We start from the raw sequence: 18564 nt of genomic DNA, 5'->3' as shown, positions 1-18564 counted from the left end.
AAAAAAAGAAACACATCGTGCACCACACTCCTTGCGTTTGGCTGGTTGCAATAAAAGAGCCTGCATGTGCTGCGCGCTCGTTATGGGAAATCTAGTTCAGGGGACAGGTTGTGGCTCCTGAGCCCGCCTGTTCCTAGCAGAGCCCACTTTATTTGGACTGGTGTAGATGCGAATGTGTTTACAGCAGTGCATCGCATATTTCTCTATACATAAGCTCCATCGAGGAAGATTCGCATAGCTAAACAATATGCTACTCCCTTCTGGACATGCAAGTAAACAGAGAGCGTTTGTTTTTCTTTGTTTTGTACACACGTTAGTGTAATAGAGTGAAGGCAAAAAATGAAGCGAGCGAGTCGGTAAATGAAACCAATTTTCCGGAACTCCTGCGACTGCCAGCGTTCGACAGGGTAGAAACTTTCACTGAATCAATCGCTTCTTGCTACACCGCGGTCTCATTCGTACGTTACCCCACTCCCCAACCCTGTACACCCTTGGCAGTCTTAGACCTTGGTATTTTTCCACCGTGACCTCTTCGGAACGACGCGCCTTTGACGCCCGAGCGATTTTGAAGCAAACGGCACGTTGAATGCGTCGGCAACCTTATTTTTGTAAGGGGGGGGGGGGGGGGGGGTGAGAGCATCGCTATCGCATCTAAGTGATGCCCGCATATTGCCTTGGCGACGTCGTGTGCAATAGAATGGTGACAAATTGACAATTATGGTGGTGTCGAACGGAAATGGCACGCAATATTTCTCGAACGAATATGTGTGGTACGAACGAAGTACACCTGCTGACAGATGCGAACCCGCCAGATTGTATTTGCGCATTCCGTTTGATGAATCCACCGTATGCTCGAGATATTATTATTATTATTATTATTATTATTATTATTATTATTATTATTATTATTATTATTATTATTATTATTATTATTATTATTATTATTATTATTATTATTATTATTATTGCTGGGAATCATTTTTGTGCTACCTTAATTTTATTATTTAAGCAGAAACACACGAATCGTGGGAAATGAAAATTATAGGGACAATTGCTTCGTGTCGCAGAGTCAATTATAAATGGCTCGGCAAACGCTGCTGTGGCTGTATCCTGATGCCGATGCTCCAAGTGAGAGTAGGTCAGTACTCCATAAGTTCAGCCGTGATTACGAAGGGGTATGTTCAAACATCGCGTTCGTTGAGCGGAAAACCACCGGCACGACAGAAAAAAAAAAAGCTTGGAGGACGCTTAAGCTTCGCCTTTAAGAATGGAACGCGATAGTCTTGCGTTGACTGAGTACAACTTGAGCATGCAAATTACCTCATGTCATCCCCCCCAACTAACTTTCTGCCGTCCTCGAATGTGCTTCCCTTCCCTGGCATCCATTATTTAACTCAAATGGTCCACGGGGTATCTGTTATACGCATTACATGACCTGCCCAGCTCAATTTCGCTTTACAGCGCAGCTGTCTATGGTTCGGATCCCGGGATTTCTTCGTGGCGTAACTGCGGCAAAAAAAAAAAAAAAAAAATGTGGTGGGCCGATCTCGGCGGCAGTGCCGGGCAGAGCAATGACTGGTACCCCAGTAAGGCAGAGGCTAAAGCCACGACTCATTCGTAAGCAAAAAGGGGTTTGTGTGTGAGTTCCCGCTGAACACAATGTTGTTTTCTCGTATATTCAAATTACAATTCGACGCTATCATGTATGTAGGTTGTGTGTAAGTCGTACTTTACGAATTTTCTGACGCATTTTACTTTGACAAATTCAATTAGTTAAGTAACGCCTATGTGCCACGCGGATTTTCACCCGATTTTCTAAGTAATGCTTCTATACCCTTGAAAAATTATCGGATAAAGATACTTTTTTCCTCTTTCTGACTGGCCCGCAGGCAGAGCAGTCAGTGACGATGCGTCCAAGCAGCGGCAAATGTCGTAGAGCTGAACCTGGCAGAAAAAAAAAAAGAAAAGCCAGGCCTGCGCGGCACACGCAGCACAGTCACAGCGTAAGCTAGACGAGTGTTTCGACTGTATTACCGTTGGATATATAAAAAAAAAGTTGTCGCAGTTTCACCTGAAAGGCGAAGCATCAATTGCGATAGCAAATTTGTGGAGAGCTATACGGAGTAATGATAGTAGCTTTATCAGCTGTATAAACTTGGACATGCAGCAGCACCGGCAACAAACAGAACTGTTGTTGACGCCGTCGGCGTTATGCCCGCGTTCGCTCAAAATGCCTGCGGCGTTGGTGACTGTTGCCGGAGCCTCTGATATAAATAGGCACTTGGTGCCGCAGCTAAACGTCGCCTACCTTCCCTCCCCCCCCCCTCCCCCATGGCCTTTCGCGCGTAGGAAGAGGCGCGTTTGCTCTACATATATGGTGATTGTAAAGGAGGAAAGAGACGCCTACTTCTGCAGCCCTTAAGGGAGCACGGCGCAGAACGCGCGTTTGTTCTCCGCCGTGCGTTCACTCCCCGTGAAAGCGCGCGCCCCTCGCGCCCTTTCACTCGCACATACAGCGTTCGGCGCGCGGCGAGAATTTCATCTCCATTGACGTCATACGGAACCTCACGGCGACGGCGACGGCGACGGCTACGGCGACGGCGACGCCGACGGCAGAAATCTGCTTTTGAGTGTCCATATAATTGCTATCGCAATAAAAGGTGCGGCCTGCCGCGTGCATCGAAAACGGTGTGATCCGCCGCGGCGCCACACGCCGGGGTCTGTTGTTTGGCATCGGCATAGCAAATGCGTCAGGAACGCGCTTGGAACGCCGTCGCGCGTGCAAGCCGAAGCGTTCCATCCCCCTCAGCTAGCGCCGTTCGGCGCAGCCCAGCAGCCGACAATGCAACTGCGACCGTCACGTTCGCTCCCATAGCAGCGCGCCCGACGCGGCAGGCCACATCTTTTATTGCGATAGCAATTATAAGGACACTCCGAAGCAGATTTCTGCGTCGGCGTCGCCGTCGCCGTGAGGTTACGTATGACGTCAACGGCGACGAAATCGTCGCCGCGCTCCGGACGCTGTATGTGCGAGTGAAAGGGGGCGAGGGACGCGCGCTTTCACGGGGAGCGAACGCACGTCGCAGAGCAAACGCGCGCTCGGCGCCGTGCTCCGTGAATGGCTGCAGAATTAAGCGTCTCTTTCCTCCTTTTCATATATAGAGAGTAAACGCAACTTTTTCCGTCGCGTGAAAGGCTGTGGGGGGACGGGAGGGAGGGGAGGCGACGTTTAGCTGCGGCACCAAATACGTATTTATATAAAAACGCCACGTGCGTTCGGTGCGAACGATGCAACAACAGCGCCATTTCCCGCCCTTGATACGAGAAGGCCGAAACCATTCTAGCTATGACGAAACTCAAAGCATTCAGCCGTAGCCTCGTGCAGCCTCGCTTCACCCGCTTAGAGTAAGCCTAGGTGTCATCCCTTTTACTCCGATCAACATTGTGTGCACAAGCGATGGCGACGCCTCGAGCCAATGTTTTGTCAAGAGGAACTGCCTTCGATGTCAGGGCTCTGGGAAGGCAAGTCTAGCTCTTACGTACTGCGTTGATCGATTCGAGTATGCCTGGCCGCGACACCTTTGTCTTGTGGATAAGTGTTGAGCTGCCTCTTGAGACCCCTAGTCTAGGTTTCAGCCACAGGAATATTCATGCTTTAGAGCATTTTACCAAGGTAGATATACCTTGTAGCGAAGCTTCCATAGAAGCCCATAGGTTCAAAACATGGCGGATCATCGGCGGTTCATGGGGCTTAGCGCCATCTGTGTGAGGAGGGAACACTTCCGGCGGAAGAAAAAATAATGTGACGTCATATTCGTTAAAAACAGAAGTGACGTCATTTTGTTCTCAAAGGCGCGAAATTTGTTTTCGGAGGCCGGTCATTACAGCTGTATATTCAAATGCCCGCCATACGACTTGGTGGGCGTTCCGAGCTTTCAGCACGGAAAGCGATGCAGGAAAAGGTCAGCCGTACGGATGTCGAAATCGCATCCCTGCACGGAACACACTTTCTTTGGAGGCCGACGAACGCTTTGGGCGTAGAGTTCTCGTCCTTTCGTCGGACGCGAAGCCCGTCGGCCAGCGCTGTCGCACGAAACAACTAAAGTCAACAATTATCTGGCGGTCGCAACTTACTGCTTTCGACTGAACAGGTTAAGAAACAATGAAACTACCCGCGTCACCAAATTTAGGCAAACGTCGATAACCAAAACCACACAATAGGTGAGGGGGGGGGGGGGGTATTGCAACAGGTATGCAAATGGATGCATACCCCAGAAAGTGGATGGCAAAACGGCACCGCGGTAGCTCAATGGTAAGAGCATCGCACGCGTAATGCGAAGGCGTGGGATCGTTCCGCACCTGCGGCTAGTTGTTTTTCATCCCTTTTTGCCCAGTAATTTATCATTTCTGTAATTCAATTAGTGATTACAAGTAATTGCCCCTATGTTGTCCTTGGTGTCTTGTTTGTTGGCTTCCTATATTATGATTAATGAAATCGGGCCCCTCAGTTCCCTTTCTGCTCGTTCATTGTATATATATATATATATATATATATATATTCTGATGAAGGCCGGACCCCGGCCGAAACGTCAATAAACCGCTTCATACGCGTCTACTTCACTGTGAATATTTACCCGGACCCAGAATCGCTTTTTTCTGGTATATATATATATATATATATATATATATATATATGCTGTATGCCTAAATGCCGTTTGCGTTCCATTGTTGACCTGGAGTTTTGTGTTTAGACGCGGAATATTCTGACCAACGAGAGGTATGCAGCTTCGGTGCAAAATATCAGGCGACCACTCAGCACATCCTAATGTAATGCGACGGGATTCATATATATATATATATATATATATGTATACTGTACGCCTAAATGCCGTTTGCCTTCCATTGTTAACCTGGAGTTTTGTGTTTAGACCGCGAAATATTCTGACCAACGAGAGGTATGCAGCTTCGCTGCAAAAAATCAGGCGACCACTCAGCACATCCTAATGTAATGCGACGGGATTCATCCAGTGCGAACCGCAGGTAACGTACTCCTTCCAGAAGCGCTTGAATTTAAAATGGACGGAAGCATCAACCGGTCAACAGTCGCGATAAGCAAGAGGCGCTTAGGGTAGTGATGAAAAAAAAATAAAGCAAGGAACAGATTGATACGACTAGATATCGTGCAGTCATAGGTAGCGGTACAGGTAGATTGTGAAGCAAAAAAAAAGAGATTAGGTAGAATGTATACAAAAACGCTACATTAAGACACGCATTGCGTACCTGTATAAATCAAGCAGACTGGGCGACTATTCTTCACCGCCCCGTCTCAAAGGGCATGGCATTAGATCACCATCCTCATCTGTGCGACGACCCTTTTCGATCTTTTATTTTCCAACTCGTCCCTACGTGCGCCGTCAATCACGTGACGTTGAAGCAATCTTGGAGTATGTTAGCCACGGGCTCGTCCTGATGGAGGTAGTCACGTAGCCTCAAGAGAGAGCGGAACCGCGCCCAGGTCCCGTTGATCCAGATGGGGTCGCACATCGTGGACCTGTGGTCGTAGTTGACGTCGTACACGGCCAAGCCGACCCCTATGCCCGTTGCTTCGAGAGTCCAGGCCTCGCAGATCTGCGCAAGATACGTCCACTCGCTTCATGCAATTACCGTTATCCTCGGACATCGACAATGATGCGCTCGAAGCTGACTGCTTTATACACAACTGGCTGTGTGCTCTTGTTAACCTGCCTCTATGATGAGTATTTTTTTGCCCATGCACTGCCTCCTACTTTACTTGGGTCGGAAATGAGAAAGTATTATTATTATTATCGTGACGCCGACACCACTACTATATCCTCGTTTCAAGGTGATTGAACCGGCTCTACGTCACAAATCAACACAGGAGCTCTCAGCGACGCCCTATATATAAAGCTGAAAAGTACTACTTAGTTTTTACCACTCTACGATTCCTAACAAGAACTGAAATATCGGCTCACGTCCATTAACTTCAAGTTGTACTCAGTGTTCGTGCTGGCTCCTCAAGTCTCTTCTCTGTCATGTAGTAATTAAAAGTAAATTATGGGGTTTTACGTGCCAAAACCACGATCTGATTATGAGGCACGCCGTAGTGGGGGACGCCGGAAATTTGGACCACTTGGAGGTTCTTTAACGCGCACCTAAATCTAGGAACACGGGTGTTTTCGCATTTCGCCCCCATCGAAATGCGGCTGCCGTGTCCGGGATTCGATCCCGTGACCTCGTGCTCAGCAGCCCAACACCATAGCCACTGAGCAACCACGGCGGGTATTTTTCGAGATGTCTACAGACACAACTAGCCGCAGGTGGGGAACGATCCCACGCCTTCGCATTACGCGTGCGATGCTCTTACCATTGAGATACCGCGGTGCCGTTTTGCCATCCACATTCTGGGGTATTTCTATGTTTTACTACTAGAACTAACCCTGGGAGTGTTAGCCAGCGTCACCACTTCTCGTTTATTACATAACGAAATCCGGCAACATTGATGCATCCAGGTAGCATATGTGGGTTTGTTGACCAGACAAAGCTTTACTTACACCAGGAAGTTGCATTTAGTGTTAGCTCTCGTTCGTAATGTAATTTTTAGGGGCGAAGCTCCTTATAGCGGCACCCGTTCCGTCCCCGTCGTCGTAGTAGTAGTGTGTAACCAGTCTGAGAAAAATGAGAAAAAAATTCCGAAGTTGTGTCCGTAGCGCGGAATCGAACCAGGGACCCCTCGCTTCCGAGCGCGCGGCGTTAGCCCACTACGCCACGAAGCGGACATGGACACACGCACCACGATGGCAATAAATACCCAACATTACCGAAAGGCCGCGTTTCTAGCGCGTTTCTAACGCGTTTGTGCTAGCGCGTTACGGCCCGTGTAAGAAGCTGGTGTAAGACGCTGTGGCCTCTCCGCCTTACCTTCAACGCGTTTCGAACGCGCTGCCCAAAGCGGTGGCAAGTCAAGTTCAAGTCGAGGAGCGTTTATGAATACGGGGGGTATACTCTCTCAGCAGTCATGTGATGGCGTCGGCAAACGCGGTGCACGTTCCGGCATGTGTAAATGGCTGCGTAAGACGCTGTGGCCGCTCCCCCTTACTAGAGAGTACTGCACGTTTCTAATGCGTTTGTGCTAGCGTCCCCTTAAGCGGGAGATCCGATGATTCCCTCCGGAGCTTCGCCCACTCATCATCATTCACCCCGTGGATATGCTGTGATTTTTTTTCTGAAGCCTCTCGTATACGATATGCTAGAGGCTTCAGAAGCAAACGTTACGAACTAGTGCTAACACTAAGTACAACTTTCTGTCTAACCCGTTTAAGCTGTCTAATCAGACAATGTAACTAAGTGAAAAAAAAAAGACGGAAACATGCCAACTGAAATCTCGGAGGCAATAGCTGCCATCTCAGGCAACAGCGCCTACGAAATGCTGGAGACTGCAAACGACGGGAGTAGACGACGTTCTATCTAGACAGAGCGGCGTCGCCACGCCTTCGTGTTCGCCGCCGACCTTGGCCGGCCACTCTGAGCAACAACGAACAGAAACGGCGCGAAACACGCAGTAAGTGAAGCCGCTGTGACCGTTGCAGACGCTGCGCAGTGAACTTCACTTGGGATGCGCGCTACAGACAGACTGCGCACGTTGAAGCTTCTACGAGGAATATCACGGTGGCTGCGTCGATGAACTGTGATTTTGATATCAGCCGGTCCTCCCAGTGATTTAATATTTCAGTGACGTGCTTGGAAACTGACGATTTCTCGACGCAACGTTTTTCATGAATTATATATATATATATATATATATGTGTGTGTGTGTGTGTGTGTGTGTGTGTTAACACGCCAACAGAAGTTTTAGAAACACAATTAATACTGTTTCTGCATAGTCGTATATGCTAATAAAGGAGTGATTATGCATATTGTAATGAGGCAGAAGCAACAAATGTACTCGATCGTGAACATATAAAAAAGATATTCGTTTCAAGCGTGATTCATTTGGCAATGACGCATTAGTCACCGTACAGTTTTCACAACCAATCTCAATCCGTCAAAATAAAGAGATAAAACAACCAAATAAACAAGAAATAAACCACACGCCTGAAGTCACGCTGCATGCGTAAATCTGCGCGAGAAGTCCGTTTTAAGCGACGGTAACTATTCAGTGGTTTTTAAGACCTCCCTGGTGTACGGCACTATGACGCGATGCTTTTTCTCAAAAGTCGGATACGTAAATATGCAGTTTGAATGCTCGCGATGCCCGCCGGATACGTACTTTCAAGTACGGCCGAGCGGAGAAATGAGCCCAGACCACCCCTGCTGCCACCTCACGCAAAGCGCCGGCAACTCGAGAGCCATCGCGTCATGCGTGGCGCATTGGCGGAGCGTTTGGCCACCTCTCCTATTCTATCGTCTGGAAGAAGTATGGAAGACGCTTCTGCGACGTGGCGCCACATCGCGGCGACAAAAAAAAAGTTGAGAAAAGCTCACATTATTTCTGTATATTAGATCTTTGCGCCTGCGAACCTATGAAAAACATGATTTGACATATTAAGGGCGTAGGATATAGCGTGTCTACGTCTTGTGCGCAGACGGCCTTCCCGTCGAGTTTCTAAGTAGCCTGCATGGTTTTTGACTTCGATGCCGTCTTCGCGAAGCTGACTACTTTGACGTCTGCGTGAGAATTGGAACGCGACTTAAGATGGCCGCTGGCCGCTTAGCCGTCTACTTTGCCGTCTACGGCGAGTATTGGAACAGAGCCTGAATATCGAAACTGAAATTGAAACTGAATAAAAGGCCGCCATCACTGCTCGCCGGAAGTGACGAATGACCGAGAACGTAGAGAACCAGCGCGCCTTCTGGCTAAGATCTCGGAGGCTAGCCTGCCCGCGGTGCACTGAAACATTTTCGGACGGGGTTCGCTGGGATTCACGTAACACTCCCTGACAACCACGCGTAGTTTGGTTAGGTGCTTGTTTAAAGGAAGTTAGTAACAAAATTTGTCAATTACCAGCAGTGCAGCTTTGGCAACATTCGGTCAACAGTGTATACTATGCCACTCATTTATAACCAATTTAGCGAAAGTGAAATTTATTTGCGCATGACCTTTACGAAGGACGTGTAGTTGCCTGCGCCGTCTAAATCAATTAAGTTCGTGAGCTTTCACGTGCAGCGGCGACTGATGAGCAAGAGCAAGTGCGTCAGCGGTACCGTGTGCAAATAGGAACTCAACTTCTTTACAGCTGAATATTGTCCTAGATGAGTTCGGTTTTTTACTACTCTTTACTATTCTCTTCGACCATATATAATTTGGGAATTTTCTGGTTTTGAACCATTATGTATCTCAAAACGAGAGACAGGGGTTCCTTCACGTTCGATAGCCGCAAAGATTCGCAAAGTATTCGCAAATTTCGATGCAAGTTGACGTGCCTTGATAACTCCACCTCAGCTAGCCAGTGCAGAAATTCACATTCAAACAAGGACACAAAGAAAACGCACACAGGGCGTTTTATGTCCGCGCATGAATGTGAATTTCTGCACTTGTTAGCTAAGATGAATTCGCAATTACAACTCACACAGTTTAGCACTTAAAAACTCAACAGCATCAATTCATTCACTTTTGTCAAAGACTTCACACATCGGTGTCATACTGTTCGACGACATACAGCACATTGTACATAGGCCACTACACGGTGTCGTTTGTACTCACCTTGTCACGTAAGGACAGTCGGTTTTCAAACGTGATGGCGAAACCGTCCGCCTCGTCATAAGTGATCCCGGACAGGAACCCGCCATCGTAGTTGATGTTGGTACTGTACCCAGAATGGGGGTAGTCACAGACCTAGATTTAAGAAAGAAAATAAAAAAAAATTGTGGGGACAAAGTGAGTATAGTTACCTAGACCTGAAATGGTTAATGTCATACGTTGTTCTGCGCGCAAATTGCGTACTCGTTGTCCTGCAATAAAGACCCGAGCAGTAGCCCAAGCACTCCATCACTTTATTCGGTTGATCGTGCTCTTTTAAATGCGAAACAATTCTTGGCGAATATTTGCCACTTTTACCACATCTATCTATCTATCTATCTATCTATCTATCTATCTATCTATCTATCTATCTATCTATCTATCTATCTATCTATCTATCTATCTATCTATCTATCTATCTATCTATCTATCTATCTATCTATCTATCTATCTATCTATCTATCTATCTATCTATCTATCTATCTATCTATCTATCTATCTATCTAGCCACCTACGTCTTGGTGCTCTCATGGTCGTTTCGTCAATTTGGTATGTACCAAAATTGGCATAGTATGACAAGAGTGTATGACGAACATAAATGATAGGTCATGACATGCGTGTCATGTAGATCATGAAACAGCCAGCTAAAATGACAATGACTCAGTGAAAAAGAATAACACTCAAAAACAACTGGAATTGGTTCGTACATGGGCACTAAGTGGAGGAAACACTAAAGGATAATGGTAGAAGTCATAGTCATGAGCATGACTAAGCAAAAATGACAATGGCTCAGTGAAAAAAAAAACTTTTTCACTCAAAACCCACTGAAACGGGTTCGCACGTGGGTACTAATTGAAAGAAACATTAGCTGATAATGTTAGAAGTCATAGTCATGAGCATGACTCAGAAAAAATGGCAATGGCTCAGCAAAAAAAGACTAACACTCAAAAACAACTGAAATGGGTTAGGACGTGAGTACTAAGTGAAGGAAACACTAAAGGATGAAGGTAGAAGTAACAGTCATGACCATGACTCAGCAGACAATGACTGCGAAAGAAGATTAACCCACAAAAACTAATGGAATAGGTTCGGATGTGGTACCAAGTGAAGGAAAAGGCTAAAGGTTGATGGTCGAAGTCATATTCATGAGCATGACTAAGGCTTTCGCTTTAATTAAGGTCTCTTAGGTGTACGTAGCTAAAGGGACTCCTGAGGACTCATGACATGAATGTCATAACATGCGTGTCATGTAGGTCATGAAAGAGCCGCCTACGTCTTGGTGCTCTCATGGTCATTTCGTTAACTTGGTAGGTTCCCCGCACACTGCTTCGCATAACATCGATTCCCACAGGGCGTGGGATCTACCGTGTTGTTTTTCCCTTCTTCCTTTTCTTCTCTTCTCCTGCCCGTCGCCGCCTGTCCGCAATGACTTTCAACATATTCCCAAGGCGCCAAGGTGATCACTCGGCAGCTGCGGTTATTGGTGGCTTGCTTCGAGAACGTACACCTTCTGAACGTGTCGTTTGATCGTCTGTCCAGAAGCTAGTCGAAGTGTAGAAATGCTCGCAATACCGTCCTTTCCTGGGTGCCCAGGTTCTATAGTAGCGTTTATGCTATATCGTCAGGCACAAGCACCACGTCAACTTCGCGTTACCGAGGTAGTTAACGAGCACGACTGTTGTGGGCAGACCGAAACAAGAGCAGGTACGACCGCTTCCATCGGATCCATAGCTCCGCTTTTAGACGCTCAGGATAGTGCGCGAGGCGGAGCCGGCGCTTTCTAGGCAATGACGTGCCATCGGAAATGCTGGCTTCTTGCGGAAAGCATACGGCGCGTCTTCCGAGCAAGAAGTGTGATGGAATCAGCGATTGCAGTTCAGCCGAGTTGCTATCGAGATAAGTATGAGGTCTGTCGTTAATGGCCGCTTGAACTTCACATAGCACGATAGAGAGGGCCTCGGCGTTGAGACTGCTGCGCCCAGCTGAACGTCTCAATGCGTTTTTTTTTTTTTGTCGATCTCATGAGGCGCTCCCACCAGCCTCCCCACCAGGGAGCTCTATCTTCAATTTTATCCTGGCCCTAACGACGCCACCGGGTTCATGCTGGTCAATTAAGTACGCCAACTGTTCCAGCTTGTTCGTTCTTCTTCCTGAAGGGCGTCGTACCATGTGCATTTCCTCTTTCACAAGTCTTGAAAAAGCAGCTTTGCTCTAAGCGTAATTGGAGCTATATACCCCAAATAATCGTAGACCCTTGATGACGTCTGAAGCACCATGCGCTTGGCGGAAGGCTCGTTCGCTGCCAATTCAGACGCTTCGCGTACAGTGAGTATAATCCGGTCGCCGTCACGTTCCCAGGGTAATCCTAGGGCCTGAATTATGGGAGTCTGTCCGGCTTCGTCTTCAATAGCAACCTTGTCTCACAGCAAGCGTTTCCGAAAGGCATCAGAATTGCAGGCGCACTTGCGCAGTTCCATGCTTCCGTCGGAGAATGTTTTGCGCGTTTCCCTGTGCACAGTTACGCCCTTATCGACATTCGGAAGTCCCACGATGAGGTCATCGACGTGAAAGGCATTTTCTAGCAAAGCCACAGTCTCCGGATATCGCTCTCGACAGACCGCAGGAGATGGCGAATGATGGCAGCTAGCAAAAAAGGACTGGATGATGCTCCGAGTGGGACCCACGTCATTCTCCAAATCACCACAGGTGGGGATGGGGCAGCATTTGAGGGCAACCGGTCAATCCAGAGGAATCGCAGCACGTGGCGGTCTTCCTGGCGAATAAGCATCGGCAAGTATGCCTTTTTGATATCCGCAATTAAGACGACTGGGTGACATCGGAAGACCAGTAGCAGCTGCACAATGTCAACGCCGAGCTTTATACCCTTGAACGGGACATCGTTCAGGCAGGGATGACCAAACGCTTGCGAGGAATCGTCAAACAACACGAAGCTTTGTCGTGACAGCGTTTTGGCAGGCAACTGCATGAGGGGCATATATTACACATTTCAGCGAGTTCAAGAAGACCTACGTCTTCTTGAACTCGCTCCGCGTGCTATTCGTTAAAATACGCTCTGATGGCCGTGTCATACTGTTTCAGGAGTTCGCACTTTTGCCGAAACCTACTGAGTTGGTCTTTCAAACGGCGCTCGATCGGCTAACCTTCGATTATCGCTGCCTGAAGGTATCCCTGTAGCTTCTATCATCAGCGCTACCTGGCAGCTCCCGTCAAACTTGGTGATGCTCTCTTGAAATATGTCAAGTTCTGGATGAGACTTGCCATTTCCCACTGTGAATGGGTTGATTCAAATGACGTCGAGATGCCACATCGAAGAGGGATCGCAGTCAGAAAGAGAAGTCGTGCTGCAAGTCAGCAACAGAGCACTCGCAGGTCGTTGAGCCTCTTTTTCAGTTCAACGGTCCCCTGAACGGTCCACTCGAACATGGTTTCCATGGCTGTTAGATCGCTGGTCAAACGATCAATCTTTCCAGTGGCTACCTTCCAGTACACGTCGGAACCAAGTAAAAACGCGTATTCTCTGTGGCTGCCTGTGTCGGGGTGAAAGTTGTCTGCAGCGTCAGATTGCTCCTCGCACAGAAGCTGCAGGACTGCACTTTTGAGCGGCGGGCTTGTGACCGTGCCCACTTCAGGTACCTACGGATCCTTAACGCTTACCGCGATGTCACTGTCACGCAATCATGCGATGTCATGTCACGATGTCATGTCACGCAATCGAAGCTACCCGATGACTGCGAATTACTCAATTGGTGGGGCTTCGAGTGACCGAAGGTAACAAGAGGTAGTTCTTCGTTTTCGATAACCGGGCACTTGAGGTCCCTCGAAAGATCTGTTCGAATAAAGGTGCGCTGGCGGCCGCTGTCGAGAAGAATGCGCACGACACGCCTTCGTGATCCGCACTCAATCCGCACCCCGTCCTGTCTGAGCAGAACCGCATTGACTCCGCTCAGTGCGCTTGGGACAGATGTCACCGGAGACGGACTGGTGCCACGTGCATGCAAGGCATGGTGCTTCTTGATCCGCTGTAGTCACGGCGGCCGCGCGGGCGCCGTATCTTGATAGCGATCTGCGACGTGGAGAAAGTGCGCGTCCGCGCGGGCCTCATCTTCAAAGCGATCTGTGATATGCAATAAGTGCAGCTATAGTGCCGGTGACTTCGTATGCGCTTAGCTTTCGACGTTTAGTTCTCGTTAAAGCGAGAGGCGGCACGAAGGTCAATTCGCTCGATGCTGCCGCCACGCGTCCTCACTCCAGCGTTTTGAGAGCGAGTTTCAGCGAGGATCGAGCGAGATGTGTTCACGTTTACCTGTGCTTGTGTTGCACCGTGCTTGCTAATTTATTTAGTTATTAAGCGAACGTTTACAAGTGCATACGACCAATAATACTATCCTTAGTTCGTGTAGTTGTCTACTAATTTGCTGTCGCAATCGATGCTTCCCCTTTCGGGTAAAACTGCGACATTTTTAATTACTAAAGGAGACTGTAATGAAAATCATCAACTCGGGCTATATCGACAGATTATTGTACTAGAAGAATATCATCATCCTTCGTGCGGCTATATAACCCCTTTGATATGTGTAGAAATTTGTCGCCAAATTAAGGAGCACTGCTGCTCCTTAATTTGAACGGCCCCCGCCAAGACGGATGAGTTGACGTAATCCCCCACGTGACGTTCGTCATTTGCCGCTCTCAGTGAATCAGTCAGTGTTGACGTCACACGAGATTTACCATAGTAAACAACAAGTAGCGCCGTATCCGCTTTTTCAATATAGCCGTTTTCTCGCTCCCAAAAGCTATGTTCTGGCTACGAATGAGAATTCGTTATAACAGAAGCCTAATCTTATAATCTAGCTCCTCCTAATATTTTCCGTTAGTGTCTCTTTAATTATTAATGTGCTAGCTTGACGATTTAGTTTTCAGAATTCTTACAACATTCAACAACTTCTCTAGCAAAATTTATGGTCAATAATTAACATCCGCTCACAAGAGAAAGTATATTTATTTCTCGCAAGCAACATATTAAAAAAAATGGAGGACTCTTAAGCTTCGCCTTTAAGAGTGGAACGCGATAGCGTTATATCGAGACCCGTTCGCGTCACATTTTTCTTTCAGTGGGCTTCACTGCAATACAGCACGTGGGAAAGCCAGCTTACAAAGACCAAGCTTACACCGATACCATTAAAGTCGGCTTCACTTTTAAACAGAAATGCATTGCTGAGAAGACGTTTTTCCAGGGGCAATATAAGTTGTCTTATATTAAAATGTGAAGGCCCTAGGACCTTTCTTTATTATTTTATTCATTGTTTGCTATTGCCCCAAGGCGCGCGCGGTTCCAAAACGCATTAGGCAGGCGAAGTCCCAATTTGACCATTGATTGATGATATTGATGATGATTTATTGGCATCCCCTTTGAAACGGGTTGGCGACAAATAGTCACCTAGCCTGCTTGATTTAATCAGGTATACTATACATGTTCTTTATCTAGCATGTTTGTATACCTCTCATTATTATTTTTCTTTTTCAAAAATTTACCTTGTACCGCTACGGCTGATCTGTTTATGTTTCCTTCCACTGCCGTAGGGAGCCTACATGCAAGCGCTGTTTTAGGGTGGTGACAACCTTTGTAAGGGTACTTGCCGCCGCCAGCTAAATTGGCGGGTAGAATTTTCCGCCAAATATAGCATGTGGGAATCAAAATGGCGAAAAGACCAGCCGACAGACCACGTTTCCCGCACCCGCTGGTGCCTTGAAACTAATTCATTTAAAAAAAATAAACTTTGGCCTCAGCAGGCAGAGACCCATAGCGTGTCTGAGAGCAGTGCATGGCTCGTCTACGTTTTAGTTAAACAGGCTTGTAAGCACAGTTTTTATTACAGCACACTTCGAAAAACACCCTTTATATAGTGTGTACAAGGGGAAGGCAACGCCAATGTTTAACGCAGTTCGCATTCTTGGCGTGAGAAAATACTACCACGAGCACGCCATCGTTCCTTATAACTTGTTGCTTTGTATGTGATTGAAAAAAATACGCTTGAGGTGTTAAAATAAAAGGAACAGACAACTAGTATATTAAAGATGCATGCAGGTTTCGTGTGCGCATTGCTGCAAAACTAAATTAAAGAACTTGATTAGATCGCGTGCCAAAATGGGCACATCAGAGCATAACAAAAAGAATGCAGGGATGCGCCGCGACTTCTAGCGAAATCGAGAATCAAAATGGCTACTCACCAAATTTGGCGGTAAATAGCGCTCAAAATTTTGGAGTTGTCACCACCCTAAAACAGCGCTTGCATGTAGGTTCCCTACACTGCCAAGGATGCGAGCCCCATCTGGACATGATTTTCGCAAGTACCCTACCTGAGCACGCCGATTTTGGTATGGTAGAAATGCTGGAAAAGGCATTTGTGTTTGAGTTTCATCGTGGCAGAATTACGTTTTCTCGTACATTCAAATTACAGTCCGACGCCACCATGTCTGTAGGTTGTGGTTAAGTCATGCTTTATCGTTTTTATGACGAATTTCACTGTGAGAAATTCAATTTTTGTTCACCAAAACCTTGCACCACGTGGAGGCCCTGCACGGTCGGGGTGGTTGGTGATGATTTTCTCCGCCACGGACGCCGGCATCAACGCCGACGACGACGCCGACGCCAACGCCAGATTTTCTGGGACACGGGGTCCTTAACGCTGTCGCGTTAAAATTAGGTGCAGTGGATGCGGCGGAAAACGACGTCTCCTTTCACACGCAATTTATATGGGAGCTCCTGAGGTTATGCCAGCAACTAATGAATACATTTTTTTTCCGGATTGCGTTGATCGTGTTGAGGGTGGGCGTCGATTACCTATACGCTACGAGATCTATCGCTGTAGAACGCAGAACGCAATGCGCTCACCTCCTGAGCCGTGACACGTTGTTCGTACTGGCCTGCTCCACAGTCGCTGTAGATCCACGGTTGTCCCTGGCTGTCGCTTTTAAGCTTGTACCGGCGCGCTTGCATGGTGACGGATAGGAACAGGTTGGTGCGGACGTCGTGGTTCCAGAGGCACTCCAGAGCATGCATGGCATCACGCTGCGCACAGAAAACGCCACACGGGCTCACCTATACAGAAGTAATATAGACTACAGCAAATCAAAATCCAAAGTTATTTCTGCCACGGAGGGACGGTAGTTCATTGTAAAAAAAAAGGAATATTTTAGTACCTAGTATCAATGGGCGAAGGAAGTGTTTAAAGCGAAAGCATTATAAGCCCCACGAAGCGGAAAATCCGGCGTCCGTTGTTATCATCCGATGGTACTAAATGCACGTGACCAAGTGATGACGTCAGGTTTCCGGCGCTAGGCCTACATGCGGCTCGCACTGCGAAATCCCACTGTGAACAGCCACGGTGTCGGACCTGGCCCATATCCAAAATTGGATTAAGGTGGAATAATCGAGTGAGGCGAAACAACCTCGTAGTCAAGGGTGTTCCTGAACAGACTGCTGAAAAGTGGAGCGATACGGAAAAACTGATTTCTGAATTTGTCACGACCAACCTGGGCATTTAACCAGGTGAAATAGAGCGAGCCCATCGAGTCGGCCACCGGAAACCAGATCGCACTCGGCCTGTTCTGGTGAAATTTCTCAACTTCAAAGATGAAAGCGATATCCTGAAAAGTGCTTTCAAACTAAAAGACCTGATAAACCCCTCGCGTCTGGATCGAGAAATATTTTTCACCGCGAATGCAACTGATCAGAAAAACGCTCCGTGATTCCGCGCGCGCGAATCGCCAGCAGAACGAGAAATATAAAGTACAGTTTGATAAGCTTATAATGGGTAACGGTATTTTCACGGTCGACCCTTCAAGCAATGCAGTGGTCCCCATTCCTACACACGAAGCTTCCGCGAATGGCAACTGACGTCCCATCACTACAGAAAACAAAAAGCTGTCCATTATAGTGGCAAATTTTAGAAGTCTTTTCAGACGACAGGATCACCTTTGTGCGTTTGTCGAGTCCTGCTCTTCTGTTGTAATACTGGGAACAGAGACATGGCTGTCGTGCGATGTGTCCGACAAACAATAATCTTTTTCTAATTCGAAAAGACAGGCATGAAACGCAAGGGCGGTGGTGTTACAATTGCCGTAAACAAAAAATTCCAAGAGCGCCTACTTGACACGGGTTCCGGTATTGAAATTTTGTGGGTCATGCTCCAGCTTTCATGTGTAACTTGTGCCATTGGGGTTTGTTACCGTCCGCCTGACTCACAGAACACATTTCTTAAATTGCTAAACGAATCGCTAACCTTTGCATGTAACAAATTTCCTGGCTCACCTATTATTCTTGCGGGTGACTTTGGCTACCCTGGAATTAAGTGGCGGACGGGCACAGCCGAAGGCGGCCCAAGGAAATTTGAATGTAACGATTTTCTTGATATGATTTCTACGTACGGATTAAGCCAAATAGTTTCCTTGACAACAAGCGGGGATGCTATCTTTGATCTTGTGCTGACCACTGAACCCGTAAACGTGTCTGTTGATCTGTTAGATTGCATCAGTGATCACCACGTCCTCCATTGTGATTACGAGCTAAAGTGTAAAAAAAAAAGAGCACAAGAAAAGAAAACAATTTATAATTATGCGCGAGCAAATGTCGAAATGATCACCAGAGAGCTCTCGTCTTTTTGTGTTGCATTCCTGGGCGGAATGCATCATCGTGATAGCAATGATAACTGGATGATTGTTTGTAGCAAGATGACTGAGCTTAAAGAAAAGTACATTCCAAAAATACAAATAACTCTGTCTACTGGAAG

The 18564-nt window shown here is 47.3% G+C and overlaps 1 protein-coding gene across 1 annotated transcript in view; it reads right to left on the bottom strand.

Moving 5' to 3' along the window:
• Positions 1-5377: 5377 nt before the first annotated feature.
• Positions 5378-18564, bottom strand: part of LOC125945324 (uncharacterized) — a 30941-nt gene continuing 17754 nt past the window's right edge. The window contains exons 7-9 of the mRNA XM_049667094.1: positions 16668-16844; positions 9722-9853; positions 5378-5628 (exon numbers count right to left, since the gene is read on the bottom strand). Of these exons, the coding sequence (XP_049523051.1) occupies positions 5419-5628; positions 9722-9853; positions 16668-16844 (519 nt within the window). The 3' untranslated portion in view covers positions 5378-5418. The remainder of the gene's footprint in view (positions 5629-9721; positions 9854-16667; positions 16845-18564) is intronic.

This window comes from Dermacentor silvarum, chromosome 5 (assembly GCF_013339745.2).
Source record: "Dermacentor silvarum isolate Dsil-2018 chromosome 5, BIME_Dsil_1.4, whole genome shotgun sequence".
In the NCBI taxonomy this organism is placed as follows: domain Eukaryota; kingdom Metazoa; phylum Arthropoda; class Arachnida; order Ixodida; family Ixodidae; genus Dermacentor; species Dermacentor silvarum.
Note: the sequence above shows the minus strand (reverse complement) of the source record. Positions and strands in the feature narration are given on the sequence as shown.